Below are 22237 nucleotides of genomic sequence, written 5' to 3' on the forward strand. Positions count from 1 at the left end.
CAGGAGCAGGGCTGGGAGTGATACTTTTGCTCTAGAGTCTTTTCAGAATGGCTTGAAGAATGCAGTATCTGGGTGAAGTCCCTGTTGACTCACTAAGTCTCTCTAGCCAAGAGGGGAAGAGAATTCTGTAACATGAAGAGTGGAAGGAGCATTGCATACAGATAGTGAGGCGGGGGGTAAATGGAGATTGGTTGTCCCCATCCCCAATAACCAGTTCCCTTGATCACATACATAGGAGTATAAGGACATTTCTGGATGTAGCTTCTGTGGTTGCAGAGGTTGACTACACTGGGGGAAGAGGAGATGCTAAAGAGATACAGAAAAAGACTTCTTATCTGTAAACAGATTACTCAAGTCACAATGCTAGAAAATGGTCAGATACGAAGGGATACCTCTGGCAAGTTTATAGACTGCAGATGGATGAAACAGGGCTGTGTCCTGCCCTTTCCCAGGGATGTTCACAGTCAACGGGTAAGACAGTGAGTCAGCAGAGCACAGGGGTAACAGGTACAGGCTCTGAAGTCATGTTGCCCAGGTACCTAGCCAGGCTCTGTTGCTTACTGGCCATATGAGCAAATTTCCTTTTTTTTTGAGACGGAGTCTCGCTGTGTCGCCCAGGCTGGAGTGCAGTGGCCGGATCTCAGCTCACTGCAAGCTCCGCCCCCCGGGTTTACGCCATTCTCCTGCCTCAGCCTCCCAAGTACCTGGGACTACAGGCGCCCGCCACCTCGCCCAGCTAGTTTTTTTTTTTTTGTATTTTTTAGTAGAGACGGGGTTTCACCATATTAGCCAGGATGGTCTCGATCTCCTGACCTCGTGATCCGCCCATCTCGGTCTCCCAAAGTGCTGGGATTACAGGCTTGAGCCACCACGCCCGGCCATGAGCAAATTTCTTAATTATTCAGATTGTTTCCTCACCAGTCAAATGGGGATAATATTACCATTGTTGTGAGATAAGGAATGTGAAATAACATGCTAGTCTTTCTTACAGTAATAATTGTCTCACTTATGATACAAATTTAATTTTATACTGGGAGAGGCAATTTACTATCCCTGCTATCAGCCTTAACCTTCACCTACTGGTGCCCAGTACTTGTGCTCTTCATAGCCCTCTTCAGAGGTCTTCCAGGTAGTCCAGTAGGAGATAGAAAGACAGAAATGTAGGAGAGAGTACTGTATTCCAGGGTCTGGGCCTTAGCTTTGCAGGAGAGAAGGGTGAGAACATTTGTTAAGCTCTTACCATGTCCCAAGCTGTGCTAAGTTGTCCTTTTATATTCATTTTCTCAATCTGGTGGGTATTTTTATCTTCACCACTTTAATTTTACCTAGACAACTGAGGCTCAGATTAAGTCACATTCTTAGTCAGTAGCAGAATCAGGATTGCAAATTCAACTCTTTTCCTTATGTTGTAGTGAGCCTGGATTTCTAGTAGTATCTACTCACTTATTCATTCATTATTTTTTAAAGAATATTTATTAAGACCCCTTACAGAGGCTGCTGGTTACCCCTCAGTGTCTGCTCTCCTCTTCTTCCTTATTCATTGAACTCTTAGTTTTTAGGTACACAAATGACTGTCAAGAGTACAGACGCTTGACCTCCCTTGCAACTGGAAGTAGGCGTGTGTCTATGTCCTCACCAATGGCATGCAAAAGGAAGTATTCTTAATGGGCAGGGGTACCGTTATTCCCACTCTTGTCCTTTGCTGCTGACTGGATTTCAGACAAGATTGTGGGAGCTTGAGCAGCCAGCTTGAACCATGAATGAAAGCCATGTGCTAAAGATCACAGAGCAGCCAGGAAGGAGCCTGGGTCTCACACTGGAACTGTCACACTAGTCCTGGATTGCTTATATTCAGTCTTATATGAAAGAGAAATAATCTTTCATGTTTAAGCCAGTCTTATTTTGGGCTTTCTGTCACATGCAACCAAACTTAATAGAGTATCTCCATAACAGGAAGTTCCAAGGTTCATTTTCTTCCTAAAGTTACTCAGTTAATACTTCCTTTCTTTTTTTTTTTTTTTTTTTGGATGGAGTTTCGCTCTGTTGCTCAGGCTGGCGTGCAGTGGCCGGATCTCAGCTCACTGCAAGCTCCGCCTCCCGGGTTTACGCCATTCTCCTGCCTCAACCTCCCGAGTAGCTGGGACTACAGGCGCCCGCCACCTCGCCCGGCTAGTTTTTTGTATTTTAGTAGAGACAGGGTTTCACCGGGTTAGCCAGGATGGTCTCGATCTCCTGACCTCGTGATCCGCCCGTCTTGGCCTCCCAAAGTGCTGGGATTACAGGCTTGAGCCACCGCGCCCAGCCAATACTTCCTTTCTTAAGATTTACATTAACTGTCAGACTCTTTAACTATTTGAAAGATCCCAATAATTGTTTTGGATATTCAAATTAATAGCATTTACAATCATTAATTGCAGCATTTTAATGTTGCAATAATAAACACTCCTGTTTATTTCCACTGACCATTACAATTTCAACATATAAAACACATAAAGAGGTTTGTCTCTTTGAAAATAACTATTCAGGTATTAATGGTAAGTTCAATTGAGATGACTGGAGTAGATGAATAAAACAGACATAAAAGAAAGGCATGATTTACACATTTTGTTGAAATCCATTTGAAGGTAATTGCCAATAGAGGTGGGGAGGTCTGCATGGAATCTAGGAAAGAACTTAAGGTGGCCTTGGTCTGAGCTCACAGCAGAAAAGGCTGCCACTGCAGGCACAGGTTTTGTGGGACAGCAGGAGCCTCAGAATTAGCTGATGATGACCATCAAAACCATTTGATTAACTTTTCTCACTTTGACTCTATATTCATTAAGCTACTTCTGATTATTATGTGGTTTGAGAGAGAAAAAGAGAGAGAGAAAAGAGTGGTCACCTAACGGTCTATGAGGTTTTACCAGAGTAGCCAGCTAGTCCCTTATCTCTCATCTCAATCAACTCTGCCAGAATAAACCAAATGTGGTTGCTTTTGTTAAAAACACCAATCAAGCAATATTTGTTTTTAAATACTTAACAAAAAAATTCTTAAAAAGTTCTCTATCTCCCTAATACAACCAAAGAATAATTTCATTAGTAAATATTTTGACATACATTTAATGATTTGACTACCATGATTTTAAAATATAAAGATACCAATACTTAAACAATGGGAAGGATGTGCTAATGATATGACCTTGTAAGAGAGGACCCCAGCCTAGTTCTTCATTGATCAGCGACTGGGTTAGTGGCTTCCAGCTTCAAACGCACAGCTGTATCCTATGCTTTAAAAAATTCTGATTGGCTTCACTCAAGACTAGTTACATCAGAATCTCTGGGATAGGACACAGAAATCAGTATATATATATACACACACACACACACTCACACGTATATGTATACACTCCCTAAGTGATTCCAAAGTTCAGTCAAGACAGAACCACTGATCTGGATTTTGAGGATAATATTTGAGGTTACAGTCCTATTTTAAATGAAAAGTTTCATTTGTTTGTGTTTGCTTTTGTGGACTTCTGCAGTTATTTTTGTTTTGCTTTCGTTTAAGAGTTGTCATTGCAAGGATGACTCCCTCACATGGGAAGCAGAAGCAAAAAGTGTTAAAAGTTTCGTTCTTTTTTCTCTGTAAGCCAGGGCATATATAAAGACAGAGTGTAACACTGGCACATGTCAAAGAAAGACTCAGAGATAGATTCACTCAGAAAACGAGTTTACTTGCAAAAGATGCAAGGGAGTTAGATGGAAGGACTACTTTGCCAAATACCAGCACTTCAAGAAAAAAAAAATACCATAAAATTACCAGGATTACCAGTTGACAGTAGTCTGTTCGTGGTGGAAAAACAGTAACTTCCTCACATGTTGTTATACTCACAAAGGTCAGACAAATCGTTAGACATTAGCAAGGTAAATATTAGAGTTTAAACTGTTTGAAGGGAGTCAAATAGTCAAGGTTTTATTGTTTTGGAGATCAGAAAATCAGGATGACCCTGCAGTTTTTGGGTTATCCCCCATTAAGTTTAGTCATATTGGAAGCAGGCAGAAGGCTCAGGTATTGCTTTTACATACCCTCAAGCCACTAAGCTGGTTCCATCCTGAGAAGGAAGTCACGAAGCTTACTTCCTGCGCGCGCTGAAGCCCAGGCTAAAGGGGGCGGGGCGAGGCCGCGGGGACTTGTGGGAAAGCGCAGGAGGCGGGGCTCTGCGTGAGTCGCTGCGGGGCTGACGGGGCTGCAGTGCGGCGGGTTACGGCCTGGTCAGGTGAGCGGGCGTTGCGGTCCTCGCTGCCCGGAGCAGCGTAGGAAATCCTTGGGGTGGCCGGTGGGAGGAGAGGTAGCGGATATGGGTGCCGGTGAGGCGGGGCGGGCTAGGACTAGCGGTGGAGGCGCACGTTGAGGCGGCGCGTCGGTGTCCAGGGTAGCGGCGTCCCGGGGTGCGCGTTCCCGGAGGGGCTCGCCCTCGCAACACGGGCCTACGCGCTCTGTTTTGCGAACGGACCGTCCACCCTGCTGCCCGGGGTATTGGACGATTTGCAGTGCTAGGGAAGGCAGAGCCGCCCTCCCGCAAAGACGGCGGTGGGACCCGCCCCCTTGCGGCGTGGGTGTGCGGCGTTCCCCCGGACAGCGCGTGTGAAAGTGATACCCCAAGCGCTGGTAGTTTCTGATTGCTGGCTCGCACCTCTGCCCCATCGCAGGGTCCCTGGGAGAGTTTTTGGGCCTGCTCGAGCAGCAGCGGTGATGGGTGAAATGGAAAAGCATCTAACCCCCGTCAGTATCTGACTGACTTGTTGCGCTTTTATTCATTTAATTGAGTCACCAACAAAGCGCTGTACCAGTGTTGGTTTTGAATGAGATGTACATGTATGATCCAACATGGACACTGCCTGAAAGAAACTTAAACCCAATTTAGTTGTTGAGGCTACGGGTCAGAAGACCTATCTGCATCTGCAACTGTCCCTTCTTAGTGAGGTATTTTTCACTGTCCTAAACAAATGTTTTTCTAATTCCGTCTCTCTCCCTCCCACCTTCTCTCCCCTGTCCCTCAAGCTTTGAATCTTCTTCCACCTTTTGGAGACTTTGCCCCATCACTCATCCTTTTTCCTGTATCTTTTACTTTGTTCCTCTTCCCCCAGACGATGCTCAAGAACAGGTCTTACATTATCAAAGGCAAATGTACTCTAATTTCATTTGCTTAACTCATTTCATTCCCCCCTCCTTTTTTTTTTTTTTTTTTTTTTTTTTTTTTTTTTTTGGTCCGAGGCTGGAGTACACTGAGGCCATCACCGCCCACTGTAGCCTCCATCTTCCGATCCTCCCACCTCAGCCTCCTGAGTAGCTGGAACTATAGGCACCCGCCACCACACCTGGCTGATTTTTGTATTTTTGGTAGAGACGGGGATCTCGAAGTGTTGCCCAGCCTGATCTCGAACTCTTGAGCACAAGCTATTCCCCCTGCCCCCCAACCTTTGCCTCCCAAAGTGCCGGGATTACAGGCATGAGCCACAGCGGTTGGCCTTCCGCCCTTTAAAAAAAATCTCAATGAAACTCTGAATAGAGGTCAGGCGTAGTGTCTCACGCCTGTAATCCCAGCACTTCGGAAGGCCGAGGTGGGCGGATCACTTGAGGTCATGAGTTCCAAACCAGCCTGGCCAACATGGTAAAACCCCGTCTTTACTGAAAAAAAATACAAAAATTAGCTGGGCGTGGTGGCCTGCACCTGTAATCCCAGCTACTCAGGAGGCTGAGGCAGGAGAATCACTTGAACCTAGGAGGTGGAGGTTGCAGTGAGCTGAGTTCATGCCACTGCACTCCAGCCTCAGCGACAGAGCCAGACTCTGTCTTAAAAAAACAAAAACAAAACAAACAAAAAAAAGCCCAGCAACTCTGAATAGTCTTTGTATGACTAAACATAATGCACTTTCTTTCCCTCTGTGCCATTTGGCACTGCTAACCTCTCTCACTTTCTTGAACTTATTTTTTGTCATCTGTAACAGTACAGTGTAGGTTTTCGTCCCAGCTGTCTAGGTGGTACTGCCTACTTTTTTCTTCCTTGGCATCTCTTCCTCCGTTTAGTGTTCTCCAGGTTCACTCCATTCCCCAGTTGTCACAATGGTTAAACATGGCCACATCCTTGATTCTAGCTTCTACCTTTATGCTAGTGACACCGGAATTTATCTCTAGTCCTATATAGCTACCTATGGAATATTTCCTCGCCCCATTAGCACTCAAATTCAGCGTATCCCAAACAAATAATCTGACTTTCCGTTTGCCCTCCAACAGATGCCTCTTTTCCTTTTAACATTGTATTTCTTGACTCAAAATGGCAGTAATCTTAGCAGGCTCCCAAGCCAGAAATCTAGGCCTCTGTTTGAGTCTTTCTGTGTTCTCCAACACCTCAGTCTAATCAGTCATCAAGTTCTTTTTATTTTACTACCTTGATATATTCACATAACTTTCAGAATATAGGTTATACCTCATGGCCTGCCATTTCAAGTCTGCCCCATGTCCGCCTCTTTAATCTTCTCTTTCTTCATTCTCCCTTATAATTCCTCACTCTGCCTGCCCTCTCCTCCCTGTTAGTCACTTGGTGATTTGAAATCCAGCTAAGTTCCAACACCTCTGGGGACTCCTTTGTTGACTCTGCCACCCTACCATCTGATCCATGCCTATTTTTTTGCAGTCAGTTCAGTAGCATCTGTATATACCTCTCACACAGGGTTCTCAACCAGGGGTTATTTTTTACCTCTCAGGGAACATTTGGCAGTGTCTGGGATTCTTCGTTGTCACAGTCCATGAGGGAAAGGGATGATCCTGGCACCTAGTTGGTAGAGGACAGAAATGTTGCCAACCATCCTACAGTGCACAGGACAGCACTCTTACAACAACTTTTTTGGCCCAAAATGTCAGTGGTCCCAAGGTTGAGAAACCCTGCATAACGTATTTTGTTACTGGTACTTTATATATTTTTTTCTTCTCTGCTACACAAGGGACCTCTTCTTGTTTTTGCATCCCTAAATCTTGATTCAGGGCCTTTCACATAGTAGAAGTTAAATGTTGGAAGAAAAAGAAATAAAGGAGGTAATTGCTCAACTCCAGAGATGAGCAGCCTGTCTGCTACCACAGGCTGCTTGATAATTTCAGTGATTTTTCTCCCAATTACCTTTCTTTAATGTTGCCTTTCAAGGATGCTCAAACTTGTCTATTTTTCATTTGTTTATTCAGCAACTGATTTATTTTTAAAATACTATATTGAATTTTTTTTGTTCAGCATCAGTTGGCTCTCTTCTGTCCAGGTGTCTTGGCCACTTATGAAGTGGTAAAAAATAATTAGCTAGCTTTCAGAAAAATAAACCAAATAGGCCTATTCTTATCAGAGGTTGGTTGTTCAAAACTCTGCAGGCCATAATGACTTCAGCAAATAAAGCAATCGAATTACAACTACAAGTGAAACAAAATGCGGAAGAATTACAAGACTTTATGAGGGATTTAGAAAACTGGGAAAAAGACATTAAACAAAAGGATATGGAACTAAGAAGACAGAATGGTGTTCCTGAAGAGGTAAATTAAGAATTCCTAATTAAGATCCACCAAAACTATTTTATAAAATAAAGCATAACTTTTAAAATGTTTTGTGAAAATACTGAAATTGAAGTGATTTGCTTCACTGTCAATTTGTTTTTTCTTTTTATTTGTTTTTTTCTTTGCAATGGAGTCTCGCTCTGTCACCAGACTGGAGTGCAGTGGCGTGATCTGGGCTCACTGCAACCTCCACCTCCTGGGTTCAGGCAATTCTCCTGCCTCAGCCTCCTGAGTAACTGGGACTACAGGTGCGCACCACCAAGTCCAGCTACTTTTTTTTTTTTTTTTTTTTAGTAGAGACGGGGTTTCATCATGTTGGCCAGGATGGTCTTAATCTCTTGACCTCAAGTGATCCACCCACCTCAGCCTCCCGAAGTGCTGGGATTACAGGCATGAGCCACCGTGCCCGGCTCACTGTCAATGTTTTAGAAATTCTGCTTTTCAAAAGTCTTTGTAATAATTAAATATATTACTATGTTTTAAGGCTTAGTGAATAGTTACCGAAAGGATGATCATGTGATAATACTTAGAGGTAAATAAATGACTAACATCATAAAATATATAGAGGTGTGTGTGTATAAAAATATGTGTAGTTATTTTTAAAAATATCAGTAGTCATACTGATGATATATTAACATACCATATTGTCATAAAAATGCAGATAGTACGTAGGTTCAACCAAAAGTTTTAAGACAGTGCATTTAAATATGGCTGGGTTTTTCATACTGTACATAATATGGAGGCAGTTCAGTTTGCGTTTGCATTACTGCTGGTTCATTGTACTAAGGCTGAAGATAGGTCGTTTTTGAAGTTTGAGTTTAGGATTGCAAATTAAAGATATAATTAGAATTTCTAGGTAATACTTTTTTCTTGTGATTGAACAATGTTCAACACTCATCAAAGTGTGAATTAAACTTTTCAAGCATAATTATTATAAGTGAAGGTGGTAAATTGGTCTTTTTAAACACTTTAAAATTAATTCTTATAAGAAAATATAATATAGTGATACAAAGAGTAACAGAGCATAATACTCACAACTTTGTGTTTTTTTTTTTTCCCCTCCTCAGAATTTACCTCCTATTCGAAATGGGAATTTTAGGAAAAAGAAGAAAGGCAAAGCTAAAGAGCCTTCCAAAAAAACCAAAGAGGAAAACACAAAAAACAGGATAAAATCTTATGATTATGAGGCATGGGCAAAACTTGATGTGGTAAGTTAATCTAGTCATTTGCTTGTTAATATTTGAGTGAAATTTTCTGGGAGTTAGCTAATAGTCATGGGTTAAGTGAAGAATAATGTAGGGTTATGGCCTGTGTCTTTCTCTTATATATGATTTTATGTGGAATAAACATTTAATTACATAGCTCTTTAATGAGATAATATTTTTTCCTGCAATCCTCTTTCAGCGAATCGTGGCTAAAACAGCCAGGATTTTATTCTTTTTTCTTTCTTTTTACAAAAATTACTATTTATTTACTTATTAGTATTTATCCAGTGTACTCTTCATCCAGTTTCCTCTGGTGGTTACATCTTTCTTAGCTGTAGTATACAGTATCAATTGTATACTGTACAATTATATACTGTACAATTACTGTAGTATACAGTATCACTAGGAATTGACATTGGTATAGTGTGTGTATGGTTCTATGTTATTTTATCCCATGTGTAGGTTTGGATTACCCAACCGCAATTAAGATGCAGATATATGGCACCACCACAAAGATTCCCTTTGTGCCATCCCTTTATAGTTGTACTGCTCCCCTCTTCGCCACCTTCTCTAACCCCTAAACAGCCAGAATTCTGAGATACTCCCAGAAAAGAATGACTGTGCAGATGTCTTTGTTGTAAACTGAAGGACCTGCAGTAATCTGTTAAAAGAGAATGCTTTTGTGTCTAGTCTTAGGACTGGGGCTGTGTAACAATAAACATAGGCCTATCTTGATCCCAGGAAATTGGGCTTCTTTACCCTTCCAGACTGGGATAGCAGATGTGTGTCCTCCCATCTCCCACATGTGATACACAGCATACTTGGAGAATCACCACCAGTGCTCTGCCTTACAATCCTTTACTAGTGTTTTAAGCAGTCACTGTCGTGTCAGCCTGTAAAAGAGAACCTGTTGGCCAGCCCTATTCTGCACTCTGATCTACTTTAAGGGTTGATTTGGTTAGGGGTATGTATGTTGGGGGATGTGATAACCAACTGATGAATTTGGAATATATATTCCTCTTTAGTTTTTAAACAAGTGTTTATTATGTAATATTTGATTCATACCAAAGAATATGTAGAGATATATGTTCTAAAGCGTAGTAATAAAATGAATACATGAACCTACTATCTAACTTAAAGAGAATTTTTCCAATATCATTGAAGCTACTGGTGTGCTCCTTTCTGATCCCATGTGCTTTTCTCCCTTCTACTCCCAGAAGTAACCACTGTCTGATTTCTCTGTTTATTATTTTCTCTGCATTTTTCTGTTTAACATTTTTACTGAGGTATAATGTGTATAAAGTCCAAAAATCTTAAGTGTGCATCTTCCTGAATTTTTACTCAAGTGTACACCTGTGAAATCACTGTTTAGATCAAGATATAGAACATTCTGGGAGGCTGAGGCACGAGAATGGCTTGAACCCGGGAGACAGAGGTTGCGGTGCACGTCACTGCACTCCAGCCTGGGCGACTCTGTCTCAAAAAAACAAACAAAAAGAACATTTCCAGCCTCGCAGAGGCCTTGCTTTCAGTAGATGACTTCTCAAAATTAGCCACTGTTCTCACCTCTCATACTGTATACAGTTTTAGAATTTCATATAAATGTATTATACAATATGCATTAAGTTTGGCTTCTTTCGCTATCATTATTTGAGATCCATATTGTGAGTAGCAGCAGTTCTTTTTCATTGCTGACCAGAATTCCATTGTGTGGATGTCTTAATTTGTGTCCGTTCTTCTATTGATAATACTTTTGTATTGTTGGTGATTTGGGGCTATGATGAATGAACCTGCTGTGAACATTCTTGTACTTGTCTTTTGATGGATATAAGCACCCTAGAGGGGATTTGCTGGGGCATAGTTTATAAATACATTTAGCCTTTAGAAAATACTGTCAAACGGTTTTCCAAATTATTTGTGTGGTATTTTTCTTACTAAAACTAAGGCTAATTAAGAGAGAGCTGGGGCTTTTATTTAGTTTGCCATCTGCTTCAGGATTGTCCCAATATAGGAGAAGTAAAATTTTGGGTCTTGAATTTATCACTGTTGGAAATACTTTCTGAAAATAGAATTTATTCTCAAGTGTCATGTAGACTGTCTTCATTTTTTTGTGTGTGTGACTTTTTGTTATAGCCTATTCCTTTTCATCAGTTGGTATCTTCTTATAATGTCCTTTCCTGAAAGGCATCATCTCAGATGATTTCTTATAGAGGTGTTTTCTACACAGGCATTTACTCATTTAGCAGATACTGATTAAGCTCCTGCTGTATGTGGACAATGCCATTAAGATTGTACTGCATAGCTTGCAATTGTCATTTAGTGTCTCTATACAAGATATAGTTGTTTAATTCCCATTTCTTTCTAGTTCAGATCTGAGCAGCTCCTTTAGTGTTCTGCTGCTGTTAGTTTTCTATACATGTCAGCATAGCAGAGTTGGATAATCCTGGCTACAATGTTGGTAGGCTGGTGGTATTTCTAGAATCTTCATGCTAAAACACATAGCTAAATTTTAATCCATGTTTCAATGTTCATCTAATGAAACTATGCATAGTTTTTTTATTTTTATAAGCAATTTGTTTTTTTTTATGTAAATAACTTTAAAATAGTGTTTGAATGCAAAAAGGATTTTGTTTACATAATAATTAAAGTTTGTGTTTAAAAATGCTTTAATGAACTCTAATGGTCGTTGTGGTGGCTCACGCTTGTAATCCCAACACTTTGGGAGGCTGAGATGGGCAGATTGCTTGGGCTTAGTATCCAGACCAGCCTGGCCAATGTGGCAAAAGCCCGTCTCTAAAAAAATAAAAAACTAGCTGCACATGGTAGTGCACGCCTATAGTCCCAGTTACTTGGGAGAGCGAGGTGGGAGGATGGCTTGAGCCTGGGAGTTGGAGGTTGCAATAAACTGACATCACACTACTGCACTCCAGCCTAGGCAACAGAGCCAGATGCTGTCTCAAAATAAAATAAAATAATATCTTACTAAAATCATTGTTTTATCATATAAAAAATAAGAGAAAAATTCTGGTGGCAGTCTATGAAATTATTTATTACCATGAAAGTAGTGTGAGTCAAAAGAGATTGAGAATTGTGGTACTAGCACATTTTTTATTTTTCCTTTGGTAGAGGCAGCTATATTTTGGAATACCCTCAGAGACAGTATAACATATCGATTGACAGCTCTTGGAGGAAGTAGACTTGGTCACTTACTAGCTGAGTGACCTCGAATGAGTTAACTAACTTCTGCATTTCAGTTCCCTCAAGTGGAAAACATGGGTAATTATGCCTTCCTCATAGGTTATTGTGAAGATTAGGAGTTAATGTGCTCATCTTTTGTTTGTTTTAAAATAGCAGTTTTAAAATAGCAGTTTTTTGTTTTAAAATAAGGAAGAAAAAAAATTTTTTAAAAAACTTTCTCTGCTAATGGGTGCTAATTATATTAGTTTAGGGCTATTTGCAAACTTCCTTTAAACCATAATACCTAACTGCTAATACTTTGCCATTTAGGGGTGATTTGTACAGTCTGTTGACTTAGCTTTATGAGGTCGTAGTCAGATTCTTGGTTTGCATCTTGGTTTTCTAAACAAAGGCATCTTTTTCTCTGGATATAATCTTAACAATGAGAGATTTGGGTTGCTTTGTAAGCCTGTAGGTCCTTAGATTGTAACAATTTACATTCTTTTGAGTATATTTTTTTAGTATGTCTTTTTTTTTCTGCCTAATCATATAATTATGACCACTGTTTTCCTCCTTTTGGTTTTAGGACAGTATCCTTGATGAGCTTGACAAAGACGATAGTACCCATGAGTCTCTGTCTCAAGAATCAGAGTCGGAAGAAGATGGGATTCATGTAGATTCACAAAAGGCTCTTGTTTTAAAAGAAAAGGTACTAATTAGTTAGATTTTTTTTTTTTTTCAGGTAAGCAGGAGATGTTGAAAATCATGTGGACCCTAAAGTTTCTTGGGCACAGTTTTAGTAGGTGTTTAAACTTTCTGTTGTTATTGGCTACATCCCTCTCTGGAGGCAGTGTAACATTGGTTAGGAGTACATGCTCTGGAGCCAGATTACCTGGGTTCATATCTCTGATAAGTTCTTTAAACTTCTGAACTTCAGTTATCTCATCTGTAAAATGATAATAATAATATTACCAACCTCAATGGGTTCTTAGGAGTAGTAAGTGAACTGTTTTATGTAAAATGCTTAGACTGTACTTGGAGTTGTCCAGTGTTTTTAGTAGTAGATTGAAGTAACTTGAAATTAGTGTGTGATTCTTGGCATAACTATTATATTCCACTCCCAGGTATCAAAGGCTATCTTTGGTTACTTTTTGGAATGTTCAGTATCTCCCTGAGGGATGCCTCATTATTATAAAACCAGCTGTATTACTTTCACAAAGGTGGAACTCTTTTCAGATTAAACTCTTGATGCTTTTTTTTGGTTACATTTCTGTAGGTTGGCATTGTCAATAAGGAATATAATGCTAGGTATTTTACTCATTTTTCTGCCTAGGCTCTTGGTTTGTGCCCATACAATGACCATATGCAGTTACCCTTGAACAGTATGGGGTCAGTGCCTCATGCAGTAAAAAGTCTGCATATAACTTGTGACTCCCCCAAAAACTTAACTACTAATAGCTTACTGTTGACCGGAAGCAGTATGGATAACACAAATAGTTGATTAGCACAAATTTTATGTGTTATATGTATTATATACTGTATTCTTACAAAAAAGTAAGCTAGAGAAAAGAAAATGTTATTAGAACATTTTAAGGAAGAGAATGTGTATTTATTTATATAAATATATTTCACTATGTAGAAGTGGATCATTTAAAAGTCTCCATCCTTGTCATCTTCACATTGAGTAGGCTGAGGATGGGGAAGAGGAGGAGTTGGTCTTGCTCTCTCAGGGGTGGCAGAGGCCGAAGAGGTAGAATAGCTGGAAGGGGAGGCAGGCACACTTGATGTAGACTTTTATTGAAAAAAATCCACATTTAAGTGGACCCTTGCCCTTCAAACCTGGGTTGTTCAAGGGTCAACTGTAGTGAATTTCAGAATTTGTAAAAAGGATCATTTTATATAATTTTCTTTTTTTTCAGGGCAATAAATACTTCAAACAAGGAAAATATGATGAAGCAATTGACTGCTACACAAAAGGCATGGATGCCGATCCATATAATCCCGTGTTGCCAACGAACAGAGCATCAGCGTATTTTAGACTGAAAAAGTAAGGACTTTTGTAACGTGTGTGAATGTGAATGTCTTATGTATATATGGAGACTTATTAAAAAAACTTCTGGAATAAGGTGTGGAGGGCAGATTGAGAATGTATCGCATTTTCTTTTCAACTGTAAATTCTTACAGCTCACTCCTTTTTATTGAATTATTTTGCTTAAGCCATTTTAAACATCTGGTGCTAAAACCTTGTTCCCATGGCTCACTTTACTGAGGTATTCTTCTAAAAATTCAGTAATAGTGTTCTTATCTAATTCACAAAGCTAAAAAAGTTAGTTGGATATTTTTAGAAATCAATATCCCATTATTTTGAAAAGCTATTTATCTACTATTTAGAGAACATTTATTATGGAAAACTTAAGGTATGTTTCAACATTTGTTTGTCATTAAGTCATACTGACTTTTAAAATAAATAATGTGGAAGAATATAAATGTGGTATTGTCTTGTCATATGCAGGTAACCAACCTATCATAGGGGTTTTTTAAAAAGATAAACACCATCAAGGAAGACATTCTTACTGTTTTAATTATTTGGAAATACAAATTTTATTGGTATCTGAGTTTTACTATTTAAATAGCATATTTTATGTCTTTGAAACTCGTGATATTAATCTTCTAAAAAATTAGGGAAATATTTACATTTTATAATATTTGATATCTACAATATATGTATCACATACATAAATTACAGAGAATAATTTAAAATAAGCCCATATAAGCACCCCTCTCAACTTAAGAACCAGAACATTACCATTATTTTATTTTTGAAGTTACCTTGATGCTCCTTTCTGTATCCTGTCCCTTGCCTCCCTCCCCGTTAACCACTATCTTGAATTATATATTTGTTATTATTTTGATTTAAAAACGGTTTATTATATATGTATATGTTCGTAAATAATATATGGTATAATCTTGCTTATTTTGAGCTTTAAAATATATCATACTGTGTAGTTTTCTGTGGCTCACCTATTTCTCTATTATATTTTTATGATTCATTCTTGTTTTGATGCATATAGGTCTAGAGCTCTGATTGTAACTGTTACAAAGGATAATTTCTTTTTAGAAATATACCATTATATGTCTATTCTTGTGTTGCTGGATTGTTGGTTCATTCCTTTCTTCCTTTCTTTTTCTCTCTCTCCCTCCCACTCTTTCTTCCCTCCTTCTGTCCCTCTTTTTATTGCCTGCCTTCTGTCTTTTCCTTCCTTATTTCAGCAATGCTGTGAATATTTTTGTATATGTTTCTTGGTGTTGGGTCATAAAATGTGTAGATGTTCAGCTTCACAGGATGATGACAAAGATAGTTTGTTGTTACACAGTTGTTACAAAGGTAAATGGATGAGTTTACAGTCTCATTAGCAGTGTATAATAATACCTATTTCTTACCCTTAGCAACACTGATATAGTTGGGCTTCTTAATTGTTGTCAATCTAGTGGGTGTAAAATGGCGTTTCATTGTGTCTTTGAAATGCCATTTTGCATTTCTCAACTATTAGTAAGGTTTTCATTTCTCAACTGTTGGTAAGGTTAAGCATCTTATATATTTTCCACTTTTTTTTTTTTTTTTCCCTGTGAAATGCCTATTTGGTGTTTGGCCATTTTTTTTAGGGCTTTTTCTATTGATTTATTTTGAGAGTTCTTTATTCTGGATACTAATCTTTTGATCTTTTTCATAGTAACTCTCTTAATTTGTAGCTTATCTTCTTTATGGAATTTTAATGAATATAAGCATTCAATTTTAATATAGTTCAACTTAGTGATTTTTTGAAAAGATTAGGACTTTATAAAATGATTTGTTCAAAAAAAAGTTTGCTGCTTGAGTTCATAATAGTCTCCTCTACTTTCTTCTAGACATTTTTAAGATTTAATTTTCACATTTAGGCGTTTTCACATATGCTGAAGGTTTTCCAGCTCTATTTTGGAATAGCCCTGCTTTCTCCTGTGGATCTGCTATGCTACTATTGTCATATGTCATGTTTGCCTAGATTGCTTTCTCATCTCTCTGTTCTTTACACTGGTCTATTGCCTGTCCTTTCATCCGTTCCACACTATCTTTAATTATTATATCATTATAATTGTAAGTCTTAATATTTGGTATACTGAATATTCTGCTACCTTTTATTATTCAGGAATGTTTTGGGTATTCTTGGACTTCTACTCATCAATGTAACTTTTAGAATTATCTTCCCAAATTCCTTAAAATACCCTGCTGGGATTTTGATTAGAATTGCATTAGATTTATAAATCAGTCTGGAGAGAATCATATTGTATGTTTTTGTACTTTTTTATAGGTGAATGTGAAATATCTCCACTTATATTGTCATTAATGTCTTTGAAAACAGTCTTACAATTTTTTGCATCTGTGTCTGGTAGGTCTTTGTTAGATGTTTTGTTTGTTTGTTTCTTGTTGGTCTGTCGTAGTCACCTTACTAAACTTTTAATATTTCTAGCAATTTCTCTAGATTGTTTTGAGTTTTCTTTTTGGACCATCATATCATCTGAGAATAATTTCAGGCTTTTTTCTTTGTTTCTAATCTGTGTTTCTTTCTTGTGGAACTGCTTTGGTGAAGACCTCTATGTAATACCAAGAAAAAGCAGTGATAATGGGCATTCTTGTTTCTGGCATTAAAGGGAATGCTACTAATGTTTCGCCATTAGGAATTATAGGCATACCTTGTTTTATTGTGTGTCGCTTTATTGCATCCACAGATACTGTTTTTACAAAATGAAAGTTTGTGGCAACCTTGTATCAGGGAAGTCAAGCAACTCTATTGGTGCCATTTGTCCAACAGCATGTGTTTACTTTGTGTCTGTGTGTCACGTTTTGGTAATTGTTACAGTATTTCAGACTTCTTTTATTATTATTGTATCTGTTATGGTGATCTCTGATCAGGGATCTTTGATGTTTCTATTGTAATTGTTTTGGGGAGCCATCAAGCACACCCGTATGTTATTGTGCATCCTGTCTGCTTCATTGACCAGCCGCCCCCACAACCCAATCTCTCTCCTTCTCCTTGGGCCTCCCTATTCCCTGAGACACAACAGTATTGAAATTAGGCCAGTTAATAACCCTACAGTGAGGCCAGGCAAGGTAGCTCTCACCTGTAATCCCAGCACTTTGGGAGGCTGAGGTGGGCGGCATCACTTGAGGTCAGGAGTTGGAGACCAGCCTGGCCAACATGGTGAAACCCTATCTCTACTAAAAATACAAAAATTTAGCCAAGTGTGGTGGCGCATACCTATAATCCCAGCTACTTGAGAGGGTGAGGCACGAGAATCTCTTGAGCCCAGGAGGCGGAGGTTGCAGTGAGTTGAGATCCTGCCACTGCACTCTAGCCTGGGGGAGAGAGTGAGACTCCATCTCAAAACAAACAAACAAACAAAACCCTACAGTGGCATGTAAGTATTCAAGTGAAAGAAGACTCGCAGATCTCTCACTTTAAATTGGAAGCTGGAAATGATTAAACTTAGAAAGGCATGTCGAAAGCAAAGACTGACTGAAAGCTAGGCCTCTTGTGCCAGTTAGCCAAGATGTGAATGCAAAGGAAAAGTTCTTGAAAGAAATTAAAAGGGCTACTCCAGTGAACACAAATAATTAAAAGCAAAAGAAGCTTATCGTTGATAGGGAGAAAGTTTTATTGGTATGTGTAGAAGATCAAATCAGCCGCAACATTCCCCTGATCCTAAGTCTAATCCAGTGCAAGGCCCTAGCGCTCTTCAATTTAGTGAAGGCTGAGAGAGGTGAGAAAGCTGCAGAAGAAAAGTTGAAAGCTAGTAGAAGTTGATTCATGAAGTTTAGGGAAAGAAGCTTAAACATAAAAGTGGAAAGTGAAGCAGCAGGTGCTGATGGAGAACCTGCAGAAAGTTATCCAGAAGATCTAGCTAAGGTAATTGATGAAGGTGACTATGTTAAACAACACATTTTCAGTGTTGACTAAACAGCCTTCTATTAGAAGACAGTGCCATTTGGGCTTTCACAGCTAGAGGGAATGCCTGGCTTCAAAGGACAGTCTGATTCTCTTGTTAGAGGCTAATGCAACTGGTGACTTGAAGTTGAAGACAGTGCTCACTTACCATTCCAAAAGTCCTGGGGCCCTTAGGAATTATGCTGTATCTACTCTGCTTGTGCTCTATAGATAAAACAACAAAGTCTGGATGACAGCACATCTGTTTATGAACTGGTTTACTGAACTTTTTAAGCCTGCTATTGAGACCTACTGCTTAGAAAAAAAGATTTATTTCAAAGTAGTGTATTGACAATGCACCTACTCACCCAAGATCTCTGATGTACAAGGAGATGAATGTTGTTTTCATGCCTCCTAACACAATATCCGTTCTGCAGCCCATGGATCGAAGAGTCATTTCAACTTTCAAGTCTTGTTATTTAAGAAATACATTTCATAGGCTGTAGCTGTCATAGATTGTGATTCCTCTAGTGGATCTGGGCAAAGTAGATTGAAACCTGGAAAGGATTAACTATTTTAGATGCCATTAAAAGTGTCCGTAATTCATGGGAGGAGGTCAAAATGTCAGTGTTAACAGGAGTTTGGAAGAAGTTGATTTCAACTCTTATAGATGACTTTGAGGGGTTCAGGATTTTAGTGGAGGAAGATGTGACTGAATTGCTGCAATCTTGTGTTCAAACTTGAATGGATGATCAGTTGCTTCTTATGGATGAACAAAGAAAGTGGTTTCTTGAGAGAGAATCTATTCTAGGTGAAGGTGCCGTGAATGTTTTTGAAAGGACAACAGAAGATTTAGAACATTATATAAACTTAGTTGATAAAGTGGCAGAGTTTGAGAGGATTGACTCCAATATTAAAAGAAGTTCTATTACGTAAATGCTATCAAACAGCATCACATGCTACCTCCACCACCCTGATCAGTCAGTAGCCATCAACATCAAGGCAAGATCCTCCAACAGCACAAAGGTAAATATTCACTGAAGACTCAGATAATTATTAGCATTTTTTAGCAATAAAGTATTTTTTAATTAAGGTATATACATTGTTATTTAGACATAAAGCTTTTGCACACTTACTAGATTACAGTATAGTGTAAATAAAACTTTTGTATGCACTGGAAAACCAAAAAATTTGTGTGACTAGCTTTATTGTGACATATGTTGTGGTGGTCTAGAATCAAACCCACAATATCTTTGAGGAGTGGCAGTATTGCTTTTATTATGCTTAATTAACTAAAAGGAGATGGGAAAAATGCCTTCAGTGGGCAAGTAAATTCCCTTTTCAAGGATTTCAGAAACAAATTTTGAAGTTTTGGTTTAGTAAATTAGTTTTATTAACTTTATTTGTTTCAATGTTTTTAAATTGCAGATTTGCTGTTGCTGAGTCTGATTGTAATTTAGCAATTGCCTTGAATAGAAGTTATACAAAGGCTTATTCCAGACGAGGTGCTGCTCGATTTGCTTTGCAAAAATTAGAAGAGGCCAAAAAAGGTATTTTCTAGTCATTATCTAAAAAATTCTTTAACAGTGTTATCTAACAGATGCTATGTAGAGAATACTGAGTAATCACAGTTACTACCTTCAGAGAGCTTTCTGTATTTGAACAAAGGTCATTTTTGGAACTGAAAAGATATCTTGATTTTTTAAGAAAGAATGTGTTATTTGCCACCAATCAGAATTTGGTTCAAATTTTCATGTTACTAAGTACTAGCTATGTAACCAGTATCTTCTCTGACTTTCAGTTTCTCATCTGTAAAATAGGCATTAAAATGTCTTGTTGGCTTTTGTGAGGCAAGAGGTAGTATGTTTAAAGCTCATAACACATTTTTGTTCACTTATAAATTCTTTTTTTTTTTTTTTGAGACGGAGTCTCGCTCTGTCGCCGGGGCTGGAGTGCAGTGGCCGGATCTCAGCTCACTGCAAGCTCCGCCTCCCGGGTTCCCGCCATTCTCCTGCCTCAGCCTCCGGAGTAGCTGGGACTACAGGCGCCCGCCACCTCGCCCAGCTAGATTTTGTATTTTTTAGTAGAGACGGGGTTTCACCGTGTTAGCCAGGATGGTCTTGATCTCCTGACCTCGTGATCCGCCCGTCTCGGCCTCCCAAAGTGCTGGGATTACAGGCTTGAGCCAGCGCGCCCAGCCACTTATAAATTCTAAGCCTTCTATTATTCCATAAAATAGGTTTGTGTATTATAAATCACGAAATCTGAATAAAGCTGATATTTAATGGGATTTTGCTGCTGCTTAGGTCTTTTTTTTTTTTTTTTTGAGACAGAGTCTTGCTTTTTCACCCAGGCTGGAGTGCAATGGCGCGATCTTGGCTCACTGCAACCTCTGCCTCCTGGGTTCAAGTGATTCTCCCTGCCTCAGCCTTCCAAGTAGCTGGGATTACAGGTGCCCACCACCACGCCTGGCTAATTTTTGTAGTTTTAGTAGAGACAGAGTTTCGCCATGTTGGCCAGGCTGGTCTTGACTCCTGACTTCAGTTGATCTTCCCACCTCGGCCTCCCAAAGTGCTGGGATTACAGGAGTGAGCTACTGCACCTGGCCTGCTTCTTGGTTTTATGATGTACAACTTATGATAGCAGGTATCCTTCCTGGGGCTGGTGGAAGATGGTCTATCATAGGATTTTGTCTGCCCTGGGGGAGAAGAAGAAAGTTCAGTGGCTTGGCTGGACACAGTGGCTTACACCTGTAATCCTAGCAGTCTCGGAGGCCAAGATGGGAAGACTGCTTGAGGCCAGGAGTTTGAGACTAACCTGGCCAACGTGGAGAAAACCTGTCTCTACTAAAAATACAAAAATTAACTGAGCTTGGTGGTGTGTGCCTGTAGTCCCAGCTACTCAGGAGGTTGAGGTACAGAATCACTGGAACCTGGGAGCTGGAGGTTGCAGTGAGCCAAGATTGCGCCACTGCACTCAGCCTGGGCAACAGAGTGAGAATGTCTTAAAAAAAGAAAGTTCAGTGGCCTAATGATAGTATTTCTTTGTTTCTCTTTTATTTTGCTGTAGTACAGTTGCCTAATTGTCACAGGCAACAGATTGTTTTATACAAGTTTTTAAATATGACCGATCTTTAGACATTTTTTTATCTTCTCTTAGATTATGAAAGAGTGTTAGAACTGGAACCAAATAACTTTGAAGCAACAAATGAACTCAGGAAAATCAATCAGGTAAACTATAGTTATTTAAATTTTAAGTGTATTACTTATAACCTTTATTTGAAGAAGTAAAGCTTTTTGCATGTATTTTGTACTATAGATTTCTTAATATTGAGATTTTCTAATTTTAATTCTTTGTACCATAGAGTTTTACTAAATGAATTGCAAGCCAGAGGGAGTGTAATGGTATTTAAAGACCCTTGATTGTTCTAAAAGTTGCCTGAGATCTTTAGAACTACTGCTGCTTTACTCTTTCCCAGATGACAGAATTATTATTTTTTTTATCCCACTGATTTTATTCCTTTTTGGCTTATGCACTGATTGAAACATTGAGAGAAAAATGACAGTGATTGGGGAAAGTGTGCTTTTAAATATTACCATTACTATTGCACGGTAAGATCTGCTGGTAAATATGTTAACTTGATTGTAGTTGTGAACTCTATTACGTATTTTTAAAATTTTGTGTTAGGTCAAATAATGACTGTGAGTATTGAATTTGAGAAGTTTGGTAATGTAGATATAATGAACTGTTAGGTCTGAAAACAGCTCCTAAAACAGTGCCTGGCCAGTATAGAAATTCAATAAATATTTGTTGAATAAATGAGCAACTACTTTTAATGGATGCTACTTATTTATTTATTTAAAATAATTTGAACTTCTATTTTAGATTCAAAAGGTACACATGAAGGCTTTTTACATGGGCATATTGTATGACACTGAGGTTTGGGGTATGAATGATTCCGTCTCCTAGATAGTGAGCATAGTACCCAATAGGTAGTTTTTCATCCCGTCCCCTCCCCACCCCCAGTGTTTCTCTCCCCAACAGGTAGTCTGTAGTGTGTATTGTTTCCGTTCCATGTGTACCCAATGTTTACCTCCCACTTATAAGTCAGAATATGCAGTATGTGGTGTTTGATACTAATTTTAATTGAAATGAGAAGCACATTAAATTTGTTATATACTTATTTTACTTTTTACTTTAATAAGTAGAAAGATTTTGAATTAGAGTAGAAAATGTTATTTCGATTATTTAAAATGTGGCAGAATTTCTAATGTATTTGAGGTATTTATGTTTGTTTGTTTGTTTTTTTTTTTTTGAGACGGAGT

The 22237-nt window shown here is 38.8% G+C and overlaps 1 protein-coding gene across 1 annotated transcript in view; it reads left to right on the forward strand.

Moving 5' to 3' along the window:
* Positions 1-4166: 4166 nt before the first annotated feature.
* RPAP3 (RNA polymerase II associated protein 3) overlaps positions 4167-22237 on the forward strand; it is a gene marked incomplete at its 3' end in the record, with an annotated part of 38278 nt that continues 20207 nt past the window's right edge. Inside the window, 7 exon segments of the mRNA XM_017853123.1 lie at positions 4167-4253; positions 7391-7549; positions 8638-8778; positions 12539-12661; positions 13872-13999; positions 19341-19462; positions 21072-21142. Of these exon segments, the coding sequence (XP_017708612.1) occupies positions 7397-7549; positions 8638-8778; positions 12539-12661; positions 13872-13999; positions 19341-19462; positions 21072-21142 (738 nt within the window).

This window comes from Rhinopithecus bieti, unplaced genomic scaffold, assembly GCF_001698545.2.
Source record: "Rhinopithecus bieti isolate Rb0 unplaced genomic scaffold, ASM169854v2 scaffold_36869, whole genome shotgun sequence".
Lineage (NCBI taxonomy): Eukaryota > Metazoa > Chordata > Mammalia > Primates > Cercopithecidae > Rhinopithecus > Rhinopithecus bieti.